This window comes from Octopus bimaculoides, chromosome 3 (assembly GCF_046866305.1).
Source record: "Octopus bimaculoides isolate indiv1 chromosome 3, ASM4686630v1, whole genome shotgun sequence".
NCBI lineage: Eukaryota > Metazoa > Mollusca > Cephalopoda > Octopoda > Octopodidae > Octopus > Octopus bimaculoides.
In genome coordinates this window covers 138938893-138958892 of record NC_142930.1, presented here as the reverse complement: position 1 = coordinate 138958892, position 20000 = coordinate 138938893, and the positions used below count along the sequence as shown (strand labels likewise).

General features: G+C 33.3%; 1 protein-coding gene across 5 annotated transcripts in view; it reads left to right on the top strand.

Moving 5' to 3' along the window:
• LOC106868471 (uncharacterized) overlaps positions 1-20000 on the top strand; it is a 374724-nt gene that overhangs the window by 232827 nt on the left and 121897 nt on the right. For all 5 annotated transcript variants that reach the window (XR_016241222.1, XM_089349730.1, XM_089349731.1 and 2 more), the window contains one exon: positions 16483-16617. Coding sequence is in view for 4 of the 5 variants with exons in the window: in XM_089349730.1 (XP_089205856.1) it covers positions 16483-16617 (135 nt within the window). In the remaining variant the exon portion in view is untranslated. The remainder of the gene's footprint in view (positions 1-16482; positions 16618-20000) is intronic.

Below are 20000 nucleotides of genomic sequence, written 5' to 3'. Positions count from 1 at the left end.
GCAGAATCGCCCGCAATTCTGCGTTCGGAAAAATATTATCTAATTTGTATCGTTCTATACACATTTTGATGCTTAAAAGAAAAAAAAAGACGAATGTTATATCTATAAACTTGTGTGTATATATACATACACACACACACACACACACACACACACACACACACATATACAGGCACTCATAGATCCTTGTTGATTCACCGACGACGGTAAATTACATAACTCAAGAGCCTGTTTTTCCTTGTAATAGCTGTTGTTTATTTGAATGTTCTTTGTAATATTATATAAAAGTTGATGAAGAAAATGCCTATCTTCATGTTTTTTTTTAAAGAAACTCGATAGTGAAACGTGCAAAAATGCTGTTTAAAGCTTACGTTTTCCATTTCATTTCTGATTTTCGTGGGATTACTCCCAACGTCTTAATCTTCACATAAGAGAAATCAATCTAATGACTTTTCTCGTGAAACTGCGTTGTTATTTAAATAATATTTTAAAAATAATGTATATGAGTGCGTATGTTTTGCGTGTGCCTGCGTACACACACACACACACACACACACACACACACACACACACACACACACACACACACACTATATATATATATATATATATATATATATATATATATATATATATATATACCCACACATATATATAATACATACAGTATATATGTATATGACAACAAAAACAGGCGTGTCGTCTAAAACTGCTTGTCAGGTATATTTTCCTAAATAATTACGGTTTCCTTGGCTGGAAGGCACAAGACCGTTTAACTGAAGAGTACCACTGGCTTCAGATTTTAGCACAAGGCCAGCAATTTAGGGAAAGTTGGAAACTGGTATTTATTTTATCGACTCCGAAAGCATGAAAGGCAAAGTCGGCCTTAGCGGAATTTGGACTCAGAACGTAAGAACGAAATGCCACTAAGCATTTTGCCCGGCGTGGCAATAATTCTGCTAGCTCGCTGCTCTCCCAGTGGGTATAAATATTGATTTCAAATTTTGGCACAAGGCTAACAATTGCAGGGGAGGGGATGAGTCGTCCTCATCAACCCCAGTGTCCAATTGGTACTTATTTTATCGACCCTAAAACGGTGAAAGGCAAAGTCGACCTTGGCGGAATTTAAACCCAGAAAGAAAAGACGGATGAAATTCCGCTAAGCATTTTGTTCTGCGCAGTAACGATTCTGCAAGGTTGCCGCCTTCAATTGGCTATAAATATTAAAAAAATGACAAGAGTTCTTATGGTTTAAAACACGGAAGACAACAGCACACAGTAGAAAAATACTGACAAATTGATACAGAATATTGAAACTCAAACTTAAAAATAATATAACTTTTCTAATTCAACAGACACAAGAGAACGAATGCTATCACAAAGAAAATAGAACGTGACTTTCGATGGAATAACGCCTTAATAGAGTGAGCAATGAAAATACGACGTGTGATGTTATCCATCCATCCATCCATCCATCCATACATACATACATACATATATATGTTTGTTTTTATGTTATAATATAAGCAATTTTATATTAATCTGATGGGTCACTCTGTATTTTTGTAGAGTAGAAATTTATTATTCGTATACAAGAATATTATTGGTATTGACTTCGAAGTTTCAGCCAGCTAAGCCATCGTTTTGTTCTCCATGTAAATATGCCTCAACACTAACTGTGTTTATCTCCCTTATTACTTCCATAGCAGCTCGATTTGGGTTTCTCTTATATTCACTTTTGATCGTGTGGGCCCAGCCCTGGATAAGTAAGTCTGAATTTAAGTTCACGTTCTTTTGAACACTACTTTGTGTTATATATACTGCGCTTATTTTGCTCTCATCCATTCACTCACTCACTCACTTACTCACGCACGATCATTCTCTTTCTGTATATACATATATGTATATATAATTATAAAATATGGTAATTAATCATATATTAATTAATATCGATTAATTACCAGGAGTAAATCCGAAACCGGTCCCTGTTTAATAATGTGTTTTTTTAGGTGATTTTAAATGTCTTGCTCGCTTACGTTTTGGTATGCTGCTATATTTCATGTTGAGAACAATTTAGGTCTTAATAGACACAAGATGTGATCTATTTCTAGCACATTAATTGTCCACATTAGTGGTCAACGTTATATATAAAAATATATATGTATATATAAATAGATACACACACACACACACACATACAGACACTGACACACACACACTGACACACACACACACTGACACACACACACTGACACACACACACACTGACACACACAATACTAGCTGAGTAGCCCATTGTTGCTGGACGATTTTCACAATAGACTGCCTTTATTTCAATTTCATTTTTATTTCATGTCAGACCATGTCTTCAATGATGAATAGACCTCTTCATCAGGACGGGTTTCTGCATTATTTGAGGCAGTTTATAATGTCTTGATAAACGAATTTTTTTTTGTTTTTCCATTTGGTGCAAAGTAGTAAAGATTTTTTCTTACTTCCTACTCTTGATTATCCAATGTAAAGCTGACCATAGGTGAAACAAACATTTTTATGGTGTTAACCGGGAACATAAAATGTTTTCCCCACCGATTTGTTGATGGTCATGGTTAAACTATGACTCACTGAAAACTTTAGTCGTTTGAAACGAAATGGGACATCGTCTCTTGAGTCTGTGCGATGAAGCCTCTCGTACGCTTATCATCACTAATCGATGCATCCTATATTCGAGGGGAGAGACAAATAGGGATCTTTTCTGTTGGTGTCACCGATTTAGAAATTTTTGAATTAAATGAAAATTTTCGAATTTGGTATTTTATGTAATTTTTGGACTGATTTTGTGATTAGTTTACTCCAGAAAAAATTTAGAAAAGATGTTACAAATGTTTAGATCATTTTTACCCACTCAGAAAACAGGATTTTGAAGTTAGCATTTTCTGCGTGATAGCTGTCTATCACAAAACGAAAGCAAACATGAGGGCAACGAAGTCTGAAACAAAATGAAAGCGATTACATGTCATATCAAGAGAAAGAAGATGGGGCAGCAGACGTGAGAGATATACATATATAGAGAAAAGAGTGAGAGAGAGTGTGGTAGATATATATTATATATATAGAGAGAGAGGTGGGATATAAATAACGGAGAGATACAGATATGACAGATAGAGAGAAGATTTAGCGATCTAGTAGTTGAGTTATTTCTCGTATGAAATTATATTTTTTCATTATTATCTATCAAAAGCCTCTTTGAGACGCAGATTTAGAAAATCAAATCCGTTTTTCTTGAGCACGCACCGTTTCAGAGCCTTTCGGGGCTACACACACACACACACACACACACACACACACACACACACACACACACACGTATCTTTTAAGTTTGTTTACGGGAAACGCTTTGAATATGCAAATAAAACTCCTGTTCTATTATACTGGCCACAGTCTAATGATGCTGAGTGGTGAACCAGTTTTTTAGGGTTGCATCGAGCTGTACCGATATAATGTATGATATATATATATATATATATATATAAAGATGAGAATGTGTCTGTCTATCTGTTTGTCTGTGTGAATCCCTAAAACTTGAGAACTACACAACCAATTTCATTCAAATTTTACACATGCCTTACTTAGGGTCCATGTAGTGTGATAGGCCCAAAAAAGTTTTAGCTTCTTGCCTAGTGCGAGCCCAGAGCAATATCATATCTTTCCCACTATTTCAGTATTGTGTCAAAAGTGAAACAATAACATCTCTCTATTGTAATGTCAGAAATTTTCACTTTAATAGTTTCACTTTCATACTGAAACTATTAAAGTGAAACTATCATCTCATATATACAGGCATATATACAGGTTGGTCTGAGGCTATAGCAGAAGACACATGCCAAGTCACCACACGGTGGGACTAAACCCAGGACCATGTGTTTTGGAACCAAGTTTCTTACCACACAGCCAAACCTGCACCAGACAGAATGCTTCACGGCATTTCATCCGTTTTTATGTTCTTAGTTCAAATGTCAAATTTCAGGTCTTGTGCTTACATTAGAAGCAATTATTTTAAAACGGGTGATAAGCGCTCGAATTTAAATCTGCAGGTTGTCAAGTTATATATATTGACAGAATATTTTTAAGTGTGAAGGAGACTGCCTGACAGTATTTGTTCTGATACTCAGAACTTTACGTTCAATTCCCACCGGGAACAACTTTGCTTTTTGTCTTTTCAGAGTCAATTAAAAACGTACCAATGCAGGGAAGTAGGCTGGTAGAACTTTGCAAATGTCGGACCTATGCTTTGCAGTTTTTGTCCCTACTCATTGCATTCTGAATTCAAATCATGTCGCAGTCAACTTGAGTAATAATCTTCATCCAGTTGTGGGCATCCCTTATCATGTAGTGGGATGCATGAGATATGACTCATATGCAGGCCGCATGACTAAAAAAAAATTCGAAATAATTTTTCGTTGGCGTGCCATTCAGAAAGTCCCGCGGGCTGCAGTTTTCTCTTGACCGATTCAATCTATCATGCGGTTTAATATCATAGCCTGGTAACTTGGGTGTCTTTTGCAGAGTTCATCCTGTTACGATCCTCGGGTTACTGATATGAGGGCATTGTCTTCCTTCCTTCCCTCTCGCTGTTTTCAGAGACCTTATGAGGGATCGTGAGTACCATCTTACTCTTCAAAAAAAAAAAAAAAATCTGCACGTTAGGCAAAATGCTTAGTGGCATTTCGTCCGTCTTCACGTTCTGAGTTCAAATTTCACCGAGGTAGACTTTGCCTTTCACCCTTGGTGGGGGGGGGGGGAGGAGAAAATAAGTACCATTTAAACACTGAGGTCGATGTAATGGACCTTTTCTGTATGGCTTCCACTTTTCAAGGCAGTGCTCCAGCATGGCCGCAGTCAAATGATTGAAACAAGTAAAAGAATGAAAAATAAAAAGAATAAGAGAAAAAAAAAATGAAAAGAAATGAAAATGAAAAGTAAAGAAATCTATCTAATTACATAATTTGAAGCAATTATAAGGAAGAAGATATATTATAAATATATAAATACAATATCAAATGATATAAAATAAAATTAGTTCATCAAAATGGTAATTTATAAAGTATGACGTTGCTATTATAATTTCGTAGAGGAATATGTAAATAGCATTTCCGAGACAGAAACTAGTATTACTGAATCCTCTAATTTAGGCATCAGGCCAGCAATTTTGAGGGATGATGTTAGTCGCTTTCATCAACATTAGTATTATGATTAGTATTATATTTTATCGACCTCGAAAGGATGAAAGCAGAGTTAATCCCTGTGGAATTTGAACTTAGAACGCGAAGTGGCGAAATAAATATCACGAGGCAATTTTCCAATGCTTTAATGGTTCCGCCAGCTGTGCCTTTGGGAAGTAGGGAATCAGATATATTAAATCTTGGTAATGAGCTTTGATGTAGATATGTAATTAGAAGATTAATTTGTAGATAAAACGTAATAAGTGGGAGGATATTATGCAAAAATAATTTGAGTGCTGGTAAATTGAAAATATATAATTAAATGATGTGAAATTAACAAATTAATTCAATGTTGGAAGAGGGTGTGTATTTATGTATTTATATGTCTTATAAATATAAAGAGAGAAACTGATATGTTATTCTTTTATTCTCCTTGCTTGCTTCAGTCAATGGACGGAAGCTATGCCGAGTCACAGTCTTAGGAGGTCTTAGGCAATCAGATTGACTATATTTTTTAAGGTCCAGTACTTTTTTATCCGCCTCTTTTTTCCGAACCGCTAAGTTAAGGGGATGTAAATATATAAATAAACCAACACCAGTAGTTATGCGCTGAAATACAAATACAGACACACACGCAGACAGACATACATATGCATACTTCTATACAGTGCATACATATTTATGTAAATGTGTTTGTGTATATATATATATATATATATATATATATATATATATATATATATATATATATATATATATATATATATATATATATATATATATATATATATATATATATATATATATATATATATATATATATATATATATATATATATATATATATATATATATATATATATATATATATATATATATATATATATATATATATATATATATATATATATATATATATATATATATATATATATATATATATATATATATATATATATATATATATATATATATATATATATATATATATATATATATGGAGGTGCGTGGCTTAGTGGTTAGGGTGTTGGACTCATGATCGTAAGATTGTGGTTTCGATTACTGGACCGGGCGAGGCGTTGTGTTTCTGAGTAAACCACTTCATTTCACATTGTTCAAAGTCCACTCAGCTGGCAAAAATGAGTAACCCTGTGACGGACCGGCGTCCCGTCTGGGTGGGAAATATATACGCCATGAAACTGGGGAACTGGCCCTTATGAGTCGACATGACTCGAGAAGCTAACTTAACCTTTTTAGACGCAGGACCGGCTGTGTTGTAAGAAGCTTGCTTACCAACCACATAGTTCCGGGTTCAGTCCCACCACTTGGCACCTTGGGCAAGTGTTTTCTACTATAGGCTCGGGCCTATTAAAGCCTTGTGAGTGGATTTGGTAGACGGAAACTGAAAGAAGTCCGTCGTATATATATATATATATGTATGTATGTATTTCTGTGTTTGTCGCCCCCACGATCGCTTGACAACCGATGTTGGTGTGTTTACGCCCCCGTAACTTAGCGGTTCGGCACAAGAGACGGATAGAATAAGTACTAAGCTTACAAAGAATAGGTCCTGAGTCGAGTTGTTCAACTAATCGCGGTGCGGCACCATGCCCACAGTCAAATGACTGGAACAAATAAAAGAATATATAAATATATATATAATATATAAATGTATATATATATATTATATATGCATATTAAATGTAATGCCAATGCTACTTCGTAATAATTCTTGTATACACATATACACATACACACATATATATGTACACACATGCATACATACATACATACATACATACATACATACATACATACATACATATAGGAGGGATGAAAGAACTGGAGATATACTTGGGATGCAGTTGAATGAATAGGGTCATCTACCTGTCATATCAGGCTCTGAAGTATGCACCTCACTACAACATTCGTGGAGTTACAGGTGAAAGATGAAATCTAGTGGCAAACGAATTGTTTTGAAAAAGAATTGGCAGGACTGTTACCAAAGTTCTGTTCCTCTTTGGCCCTCCAGGTACGCGTACATACGCTCATACTTATGCACGAAAGAAAAGAGCATTTAATATATGGTGTAAAGAAAAATCCAACCTTATGACAAATGGCGATCTCGTGCATTGCTTACACTGTCTAAAGTTATCTTGTTACTTTCAAATCTGCTAATGCTTATGTTCAACAGCTAAATAAAACCACAGTTCTGGACGATAATGTAAGTTTATTTTATCGCATATAAATTGATATATATTAGACTCCATGCACTTTAAGTCCAAGGCTACACTGAACAATTTTATATTTTTGTGCCACAGCTACACACACACACACACACACACACACACACACACATATATATATATATTTCCCGCACAGTTTCTGTTTAGCAAATTCTCTTCACAAGCTATTAATGAATCTGAATTCATAGTGTAAAAAATCTTGTCTAAAGACTTTCACTGCAGGGTCGAACCCAGGACTAGGTGGTTGCAAAGCGAGTTTCTTAACCACACAGCCATGCCATCCCTGTAGTAACGAAGAAACATTCAACAAACGAACTTATGAAAAATTTTAGTCTAAGTATTTTGATTGCTGTAAGAGAAAATCAAATCGTTTTCATGAAGCAACAATGTATTTTTGCTCAAATGTAAAATAGAACATCGAATGTGAAGAAAATCAACAAAATAATTAATGATTATGCTTTGACTTTCATTTGTTGAAATTGAGTCAATTTCCTGTTGTTTTTGTTGTTGTTTTTCTCTGTGTGTGTTTAATGAGACCATTTAGCAGATCGTCTTTGAAGAAATGATTTATACCGAGTAAAGTGCGAAATATATCTATTCCATAATAGTAAAAATAAAACAAACAAACAAAAAAAATTTAATTTATTTCACCGATCATTTTTAACATCAAAGGTTTACATTTTGGTTAGCTTTTTGAAATGCAGCTTATTCATAAACTTTAGGGAGGAAAGAGCTGTCAGGGAGAATTTCTTTCAACAACGAAACAACTTTGCTAAGGCTTCAATGAAAGATACTTGTTTTATTGGATCACAGGCGCTCTTTTATTACTTTTTCTCCTGTCGTCATCACGAAGTTGTTATCTTTTACTAGATATCATCACTTCATATATTTAAGTAGCTATTAAACAGGCGTTGAGGAATATGCCTGGTTTTAAGTAAGTATACGAATTAACTTCATATACATTAGAGCGGAGCAAAGTTGTTCTCTGAAGTTCTGATATTTAAAAGAAGTGAAAGGATGTTGGAAATAATATAAGGTTTTTTTATTTTAAAGTTTCTAAAGTTACATTAAATAGCATTTAACTCACAATTAAGAACGAACTAATAGTTTTTAAATGTTAACTTTAGCTTCTACTCTTTCTCCCTGTTAATTTATTATGTTGTATGTTATGAAGGTCATACTGCCATAAAAGCACTGGTTATGTTTCACTTCAGTTTTATCACTAATCAATTAGAAATAATTAACCAACTGATAAATTGGTTAACCAGTTTATCAATTGATTAATTATTTAATTAATCAATTGATAAAACTGAAGTGAAACAAATATGTGCTTTTATTGGCTGTATGAACCTCCGAAAATACAGCAATATCAGTTCCAACACACGATTTCACATCAAGAATTTCGCAAAACAAATACAAGAAGTTAATTTAATTTATTTAAAATTGAACCAATTTTTAACATTATTTTTTGCTATATCCAGCGGAACCGAAGGTCGACTTACATTTAAAATGTGTAAAGATTGAAGCATTCGTCTTTCTTTTTTAATAAATAATATATTTTCAGCAATAACAAGAGATCCTGAACTGAGTGCAACCCTTAGAGATTTCAGATCAACTCTGAAATCATTTATAGGAATTTTTTCTGTTCTACGGAAATTCAATACGTTATATAATTGAGCTCACACTATGAATCTTGCTTCCCCACTCTCTCTCTCCCTTTGTTTTTGTGATGATATATATATATATATATATATAAGTAATCTTCTTATGTAGATTTAATCCACAAGAAAGAACACTTCATCAACAAATCCACTCTCTTGCTTTTATTTGCAATACTTCTCACAGATGGGGGTACATCTAATATTTCTTTGATTGGTGAAAGACCTGAAATAAAGTAACTGAATATTTGCTGCTCATGCTTCCTCAGGACATCAGTCTTCTAAAACGTCCTCTCCACATATGTTTCTTCGCGTAGATGGTAATTCACAGATTTTCTAACTGAATATCAATCGTATCTCAACACGTCATCATATTTTCTGGTATCAACGGTGGAAGAAAAAGAACTCCATTTCACGACTTGAATACTTCTCATTCAAAATATCCACAGTTACAATCGCCATTAAATAATTATAATGAATTTCAAATACAAGCATTTAAGTGTAATTTCTCCCTCATTTGAATTTTGAGTCTTGGATCAAATTACTTATATTTAAAACTTCAAATGTATTTTGCCCTGACTAAAACAAATATCCCCAAAATTTTGAATGTACGAAATTAAGCAAGTCTTTTCTGCATTTAAAAAAAAAAATCATTTTTGTTTTCTTTCACGTCTATCATCGAGAGAAATATTTTTATTTTATAATCTGAGAAATATAAACAATTGGGTCTTATTACTTATAAAATATTTTGTGTTATTCATTGAGTTTAAAAACTGCCTTATTGTCCTCGTCGCAGATATATAATTATCTTTTACTGAAAATATGCCCATCTAACGTGGTACACACCACTTCTTCGTGGGTCTATTCGAAGTTGATTGATCTGTATTCGATATTTCGTTGTTATACTCGTAAATTCTATGTAGAATCAAACAACATCGAATATTTGAACATGTTTTACTTAAAAATTCAGTCACACCAATTTCTCGTTCCCAAACTGTTTTAAAGTTCATAAGGAACATCAGGTGATCATTCACATCCCGTATAAGGTTTGAGACAAAAAGAATTAAATTTCTGGACATAATATAAAGTAGAATTAAGTCTTTTAACAGAACCAAATATAAGTGAAATGTTATTTATATGCGGCAAATTTATTTAGTATAGACCCCAAATTTCGAGGCCTTCATTTTCGAAGTTCAGTCATGCTTGCTGACATATCTAATAAACTCAAGCTAATACACAACTGATTTGGTTGATTAACATAGTGAGTATTTGGTTTAAGGCATTGAGTTTGAAATGCGCTTAAATAATCTATAAGCTACAAATATTCGAGAGTTTAGCATCTTTTCCAGGTAAGGTGCATTATTATTAGAGTCTTAATACTATGACCATTGAAAAAAATCGCACCTTTTCACATAAAATAGTTCTACGAAAAACATGATTCCAAATCAGAACAGATTCTGTGGCTAATATTTTCATAAAATCTGGTGTTGAAATTATGAATTTTTTTATATTTCTCATTATGATGAGTGTTTGGAATATATATCACATTCCATGTAAGGTGAGTATACAAAAAGGGAATTTTGAGTCAACAAAATACTCTCTATACTTGAAATATTGTTTCAAGATCTTAAATGCAATTATCATCTAATACACGTATCCATATGTTTCCTGACTCATTATATACGGCTTTAACATAATTTCTAATATACATCTCTAAAAGCATTCCTAAAACACAGCTCTATCACCATTCTTAACATACAACTCTGCGTCCATTTATAACATACACCACTAACCCCATACGCAATATAGTGCGCACATCTAATCTCATTCTTAATATACAACTATAATTTTATTCCTAGAATACACATTATAGATCCATTCCAAAAATCCATTCCTAACATACAGCTTTACTACCTTATACGCCATTCCTAATATACACCTCTAATAACTATGCTAATCTAATATCTAATTGATGGTTTTTAACATTCCTATTTTTCCTGTTCTTCATGTTCACATATAATTCTGAATATAACAATGACGGCATGAAGTAATGAATTTGCTATGATATTATTGACCTTTCATTTGCACTAACATCCAGTAAAATATTTCATTGCAAAGGATCTAATGTAAAATTATCATCGAAATAACTATTTGGTTTAATTAATTATTAATTTTGCTGTTTATTTTGTAGAAGTTGAAGGAAATAAATATGTACGTGCATATCAACTTTTTAAATGTTTAACATTAGAACTCGTTGCAATGCTTCAGTTTTTTCAGAGGTATCTTTTGTGGCAACTGGAATAAAGAAATAAAGACTCCTTTGAGAGTAAAACTGAATAGCCAATAATGCCTTAGGGGAGAATAGCAATAACTGATGTTGCTTTCAAGTAATAAACAACTGCTGAAATTATCTCTGGGAAGAATTGGTGCAAGATGTGAAAAGCTCTTTACTCAATGTCAAATTTGAGGAAGTAGATGTTGATGATGAAGAGCATGTCGCTATATGCAATGAAAAGTTTACGAGAGGAATGAATTTCATTTTATCCGTGCAGCAAAATAAACGTCTCAGAAAATGATAAAGATAATGATAACATTAGCAGTATTTAAATTATGCTTAATACGCACAGCAGGAAGACGAAGCCATTCTAGATGCGATTAATGAATACTGTTGGTTAACAGATACGCCATTTTGTTTGAAGATGTTTACAACAACAAGCGCTGACAAGAGAAACTCTGATGCCGTCTCTCGACATTCCAGAAAGAGCAACTAAAACTCTTTTATGTCAAATACCGTCCTCTTCACAAAGGAAGGACGCACTGAATAAAAGAGTCCTCGATTCACTGTGCCTGAAAACGTAGACAACAGCAACATATCTCTCAGTCTAGCAGATCTTAAGATGTTTATAGCTAGATCCTTTCACATTCTTGCTAATAAGTATAAACTGAGGACACAAAGGAACATCAAATTGTATCTTAATTAAAAAGGAATTGCCAAGCTGTTGAATCCTCATTCGTGAGGGTCAGAGGTCATGATTATTACTATGGTACACCTTAGAATGTAGATGATTCAAAGAGGGACGCAGTACCTCTTGTGGATGTATCATCAGATGAAGGAACAGAACTCAGCACCAAAAGCTGAATCAGGTTACAACAGTGAAATATCAGCCAAGTCTCCCTAAATCATATGCTGGTATTAATAAAAAGAGCCACGTGGTTTCAGGTTCAGTCCCACAGCACGGCATCTTGGGAAAGTGTCTTTTACTATAGCCCCGGGTCCACTAATGCTTTGGGAGTGAATTTAAAAGACAGAAATTGTGGTGAAGGCTGTCGCGTGTGTTTATGCGTGCGTGTGTGTGTGTGTGTGTGTGTGTGTGTGTGTGTGTGTGTGTGTGTGTGTATGTTTGTGTGCGTGTGTTTTTGTTTGACCCTTCCCCACAATCGCTTGACAACCGGTGCTGGTTTGTTTACTAATCAGTCTCTTTCGCCGTTGCGATTCGGTCAAAGAGACCGATAGAATAAGTATCAAACTTGCTAGTAAGTACCAGGATCAATCTGTTTAACTATCCCTATCCACAAAAAAAAAAAAAAAACCTTGAAGATAGTATCCTGGCTTGGCCGCAGTTCAATGACTGAAACAAGTAAAAGATTTAAAAAGAACAGCAAGAAGAAGGAGGAGAAGGATTACGAATAGAAGAAGAAGAAGAAGAAGAAGGAGGAGGAGGAGGAGGAGGAGGAGAATAACAACAATAATAATAATAATAATAATAAGAAGAAGAAGAAGAAGAAGAAGAACGGCAATGAACTTTGTAGCCCTGTGGTACCTGCTTCAGCTTGAGGGACTGGGCCATTGATAGATAATCACTTTTGGTATAAACACAGTAGAGCTGATCACAGGATAAGCCTTTCGGTTTGCTGCCACGTTATACATATGTTTATTTCTTCTGTTTGTATGGTTTTTAAATGAAGAATCATGTTTTGTTTTGAAGATCTCACGGCAGTAAGTATATCCATTTTTTTTTCTTTACAGCGTACATTTAGCTGTCGGAAGTATTGTCAAAGTGTGTGTGTCCTTTGTATTATAGACACAAGGCCTGAAATTTTGGTGGAGGGGTAGGTCAAAAGGCTGCTCAGCATGTTGCCCAGATGGCTAACGAGTGTGTCAGCTCACTATAATAATAATAATAATAATCCTTTCTATTAAAGACACAAGGCCTGAAATTTGTGGGGAGGGGTCTAGTCGATTACATCGACTCCAGTGTTTCACTGGTACTTAATTTATCGACCGCAAAATGATGAAAGGCAAAGTCGACTTCGTCGGAATTTAAACTCAAAACATAAAAGTTAAAATTGATCTCGGTGAGAATCGAACTTAGAATGTAAAGAACCGAAACAAATACCACTTGCAACGCATTTTTTCTGACGCTTTAACGCTTCTGCTAGATGGCCACCTACCCTAATTGTTATTTTTAATTTAGGTACAAACTCAGCAGTTTTAGGGTGATAATATCGATTCCCGGTACTTGGCTGGTACTTTATGTTAACGACTCCGGAGCAACAAAAAGGAAAGATTACCTCTAATGAATTTGAACTCAGAAGGTAAAGAGTCGGAAGAAATTCCACAAAATGTTTCTCCAGCGTTCTAACGACTCGCCCGTCTTACTGCCAATAGTAATGACATGGAGTGAAGGCGTGTGGCAGCGAGGTCAAGAAACGGCAGTCAAATCTCTTCTAAATAATACCTTACCACGTTAAAAAAAGAACAGATTCATTCGTTAACGTAGTTCAATATACATTATGTCTGAAAAAGAAAGAAACAAAAAGCACAGTAGAAAATAAGTGCGTTTTAGTATGGGTGGTCGAGATGAAATAAAACAGCAAAGTGATTCAGACACACACAAATATGCATACGTTTATTCAACAGTTGTGTGTCTATGTGTGTATTTGTGCGTATGCATGTGTGCTTGTGTGGGGTGTGTGCGCCTGTACGTGTATTTATATAGCAAATAAGATAATATTACACCTTTTCGAACACCATGAAGTTTGGCGAATGTGATCTCATTCGCACGAACACGCAAGCACGCACGCACACACACACACACACACACACACACACACACACACACACATATGCATTTGTGTATGTATATCTATATGCATTTTTGCATAAAATATCCGTGCATGTATGCATGTTTATATATATATATATATATATATATATATATATATATATATAAACATAATTAAGGGATCTCAGCTTTTTAGCTGCTATTTCTGAACTTCGGTATGTGGTGAAGCAACTATTTGCTGATCCCTTAATTATGTTTATAAATGTATAAGAACTTTTAAATAAGTTCTCCACCGATAATGGTGTTTACATACCGAAGGGCTTGGTAAAAATTATTAATTGTTGATTTATTAATAAATTAATAAATTGATAAACCTTTACCCTTTTAATTGTAATATATATATATATATATATATATATATATATATATATATATATATATATATATATATATATAGAGAGAGAGAGAGAGAGAGAGAGAGATAGAGATACATATATATACATATACATACATATTATATATATATGTATATATATATGTATATGTATGTACATACATACATATATATATTTATTTACATATATATGTATATATATGTATGTATATATATATATATATATATATATATATATATATATATATATATATATATATATATATATATATATATACATATATATATATACACAAGTATATATATATATATATATATATATATCCTTATACGTTTGTGTATGAGTGTGAGTGCGTGTGTACATGTTTATATGCGTGTGTGTGTGTATATATATGGATATGTATATCAATCTATGCATATACATACGTATATTTATATTTACACAAATATATATCTACATAAAAAAGACACACACATACGCACACAGAAAGAATTCAAACAAATATATATATATATATATATATATAATATATATATATATATATATATATATATATATATATATATATATATATATATATATATATATATATATATATATATATATATATATATATATATATATATAAATGCTTTATTAAATAATAACAGGAAAAGAGTTGATCAAATGACATACCTTGTGAAGAAGAACTAGACAAATGCAATAGTTATTAAACAGTTGTTACTGTAAATATTACTTTAGTATCATATTAATTAGCTTTACAAATATCAAAATTATCCTTTTCTTGATTATCAATGTTTGCAAATGTTTCATCGTATCGAGTTGATGTTTTTCAGACACCCACTGCTGGAGATCTTAACAGATGGCGGAGGTTTTACTCCTTTAATCTCAAGTTCCTGTGAAAAAAGGCACCGTCTCTGCTTTTTGGCCTGCTGAGCACAGTTTTGTGCATATACAAAAATACACACATACATACATGCACACATACATACATATATACACGCTATATATATAAAAATATATACATATATATATGTATATATATATATATATATATATATATATATATATATATATATATATATATATATATACATATATATATATATATATATATATATATATATATATATATACATTTATCCGCACATATAAATATATACACACATACATACATACATACATACATACATGCATATTCACACATAGCAGTTCATGAATCTAACTTTCTGTTCTTTATTTTTGTCAGTCAGTCTGTCTGTTTCTATATGTATGTATGCATTTTAATATATACATATATATATATATATATATATATATATATATATATATATATATATATATATATATATATATATATATATATATATATATATATATATAAATATATATATATATATATATATATATATATATATATATATATATATATCACATGTGTGTATTTATGTGGTGCATACACATACGTACTATGCACAATATTTCGTTTAACAATATTCCTGACATCGCTAATATTTGCACATGTATTTTACTTACTGAAGTTTTGTGATTATTATACTAAAATATTTCCACTTACATATTTCTCTTTCTTATTTTCAGACCACCATTTTAGTTTTATCCCTTGATTATTTTATGAATGTATTCTATATATTCTTGTTGCATATAATATAATATGCGTTGATGACTATATTTATATGCCTTTTGTTGAAATCTTGTGTCATTTATATGCATAATGCACTATATTCTGGTTTTGTGTTGAAATTAAGTTATCATGCAATTAAAATGCGTTGTATTGAAATATCATGTTAAATATTCATATTTCGCTTGTCTTTAATTTTTAAATATCAACTAAATGTGGTTGGAGATAATATAATTTTAATTTTTCTATTTTCCTACAGGAAAAATTGGAGACAATAATTGCCAAACGAAAGAAGATTGTATGGAAGCTGTTGCCAACAGTACATGTGATCAAGGGAAGTGTGTTTGTCTTGAAGGATTTCAACCCAGTGAAGATTTTCAGCATTGCAACTTTCGTAAGTGTCATAAACCTATATTATTCACTTTTCGCTGTTGTATGTTTGGTGTTATAAAGGCATGTGGCCTGATGCTTATGGCTGTGGGGTTCACGATCGTAAAGCAATGTGTTCGATTCTCGAACCTTGAAGAATAATCGAAAGACATGGTACATGTTGACAGTCAGCAAGTCGTCCGCGATTCCTTACTTTCATAACTTACATTGTCCAAGACAACGAGTTGTTAGAATTTTCGTTCTGAGTCCAAATACCGCCGAGGTCTATATTGCCCGTCATCATCTCATGGTTGACAAAATAAGTACCAATTCCACTGCGTCGATGTAATCAAATTAGCCTCTCCTGAAGTTTGTGACCGTTAGTACACCGGACAAAATGCTTAGCAGCATTTCATCCGTCTTTACGCTGTGGGTTGAAATTTCACCCAGGTCGACTTTTCCTTTCATCTTTTCGGAGTCGATAAAATAAGTACCATTTGAGAACTGGGGAAGATGTAACGGACTTACCGCTCCCACAAAATTGCTTGCCATGTGTCAAAATTTGAAATCAATATATTCTTATCTGTAAGGCGGTGAGCATGCAGAATCGTTACAGCCCCGGACAAAATTCTCAGCGATTTTTCTTCCCATTTTACGTTCTGAGTTCAGATTTCACCGTTGTCGACTTTACTTTTGAGCCTTTCGTGGACGATAAAATAATTACTATTTGAGCACTAGAATCGATTTATTCGACTTAACCTTCCCCCGAAATTGCTGGCAATGTGCTAGACCTTGAACCCGTTATTAGGCGTATGAAATAATACTATTCATGTAAAGTATCAGTTTAATGAATTGATCCTTTCTCCCAGAAGTCTGATCTTATGCATATATGAGTGATCAATATATTCTTGCTCGCTGATTGATATCTTATATTAATACTGTTTTAATACAGAATATTCTGGCATTCTGTGTATACATACATACATACATACCTATATATACTCTTTTACTTCTTTCAGTCATTTGACTGCGGTCATGCCGGAGCACCGCTCTTTAGTCGAGCAAATCGACCCCAGGACTTATTCTTTGTAAGCCTAGTACTTATTCTATCGGTCTCTTTTGCCGAACCGCTAAGTTACGGTGACGTAAACACACCAGCATCAAGCGATGTTGGCGGGACAAACACACACACATAGATATATATACATTTATACGACAGGCTTCTTTCAGTTTCCGTCTACTAAATGCACTCACAAGGTTTTGATCGGCCCGAGGCTATAGTAAAAGACACTTGCCCAAGGTGCCACGCAGTGGGACTGAACTCGGAACCATGTGGTTCGTAAGCAAGCTACTTACCACACAGCTAATATATATATATATATATATATATATATATATATATATATATATATATATATATATATATATATATATATATATATATATATATATATAGACGGTTTAGATATAGATTCAATATATATATATATATATATACATACATACATATACATACATATATATATATGCTACTGAAATTACACTCACGCACACTCACACACATACTCATACACACGCACACACACGCACACACTCACACACATATATGGGTTTAATTTCAATTGCCTGCGACATGAAAACCATGCAGGTTTCCCATAGCACACAAATCATGCACAGTTGATATTTCTTCGTAAGAGCCCTCTGCTGTCTTTCATCCAGTCACACAAGGCCAGGGAATGATGGATAAAAATAATCTGGTTTTGTTCAAAAGTAAGGCCTTGTAAAGTGTGAGCGTTGTTATTGTGAATGTTTGTAAATTCAATCTGAAAATAACCTTCAGTTTTACCTTGTTGGGTGGTGGAAAGTAAATACTATGACATGAGACAGAGACACCATAGGAAATTGATACACCCTACCTAAATACTGAGCAGTGAGTTTTTTTTTGCAACACACACATACACACACACACACACACACACACACACACACACACACACACACACACACACACACACACACACACACACACACACACACACACACACACACACACACACAAACGCACAAACAAATAAGCAAACTTCCGTTGTTTTAGTATTATAACTCACTGCCGCTGAAAATACACGTTTACAGAATTATTCGAAAATTCGATACGAACAGTTTTAATAGGTTTCTTGCAAAGAGAACGTTAGAGTTAATTATATTAATAATATTCCACTAATATCCTTACGTTTTGCTTCTGGTGCAGTAAATTATAAAACATGAAACAGCTTTGATGTAATGTATGATGTATATCACTTCAGTAGTGTTGTGAACTTGATACCTATGTAGATTTATCATAACGCTTATTATTAAAATTAACTTTTTAATATTGTTTTTGCATATTGTTTAGTTATGCAACGGGTTTCGTTTAATGTAAACTATAGGTTATAGCTACAACACCTCATCAACTTATTTCATATTCTTGTATTAAGATTACTGCTGAATTGAGACACGGCTGGTAGAGTCGACAGTTTACCTAACAAAGACACACTCTTACAATAGGTTCTTGGTTGGACGAAACAGTTTGGTCGATCAAGCTACAAACAAGATTAACAAAGAGATGTTCCTCGTTGTAAAAAGAGGAAATACATTATAAGTGATCTGTTAATTGGCAGTGCTGAGTTTTATTTAAATCATTTCATCATGACTATATACTTGAGAAAGGACGAGGACGAAGCTGTATTCCAGTTGACTGGTAGACATTACGTGAGAAAGACGTCACGAGAGAAGAGATTATGGGACTTATGATCTCTTAAGAAGATAGAGATAAGGAAGAAATATTTCACCTGACTTGATGCATCAGAGTTAATAAAAATATTAAACTCAATGTGTGTGCATAATTATAAATAAACAATAAAACACTAAGTGGAATACAAGTAAAAGACAACCCACCCACTGATCGCTATTTAAGTTCAGAGCACTCACAGTTACTACAAATTTCTACTTCTGGCTTTTATTTTTGACTCCTAAATTCTTATTCTCATTTAGCACATCAAATCGTTCTTCCTCCAGGCTGTTCAGCAGATCTACCTGGAACTCCTCCGTTATATAAACACTCGTGAATACCTCATTGTTCCAGTGGACTCCTGTGCATCTAGTTACCTTTAGTTTGCGCTAATTCTTATTCTTCTGTTTCTACTGTTCTTTTTTGCCTCTTACTATCATCTTTATCCTACATTTAATCTTCATCAGCACAAGATGTTAGGGTGCTACTATTAAGAGGTGGAGCCCTCAGCGTCCTTGTCATTGATTTCCGACGTTTAAAATGAATTGATTACTTTCGCCTACCTTAGAGCTGCAATCGAACGTACTCATGAAATTGCAGTTCTAGAGCTTCTGATATGGCTACTGCTTATGCCATTGTCT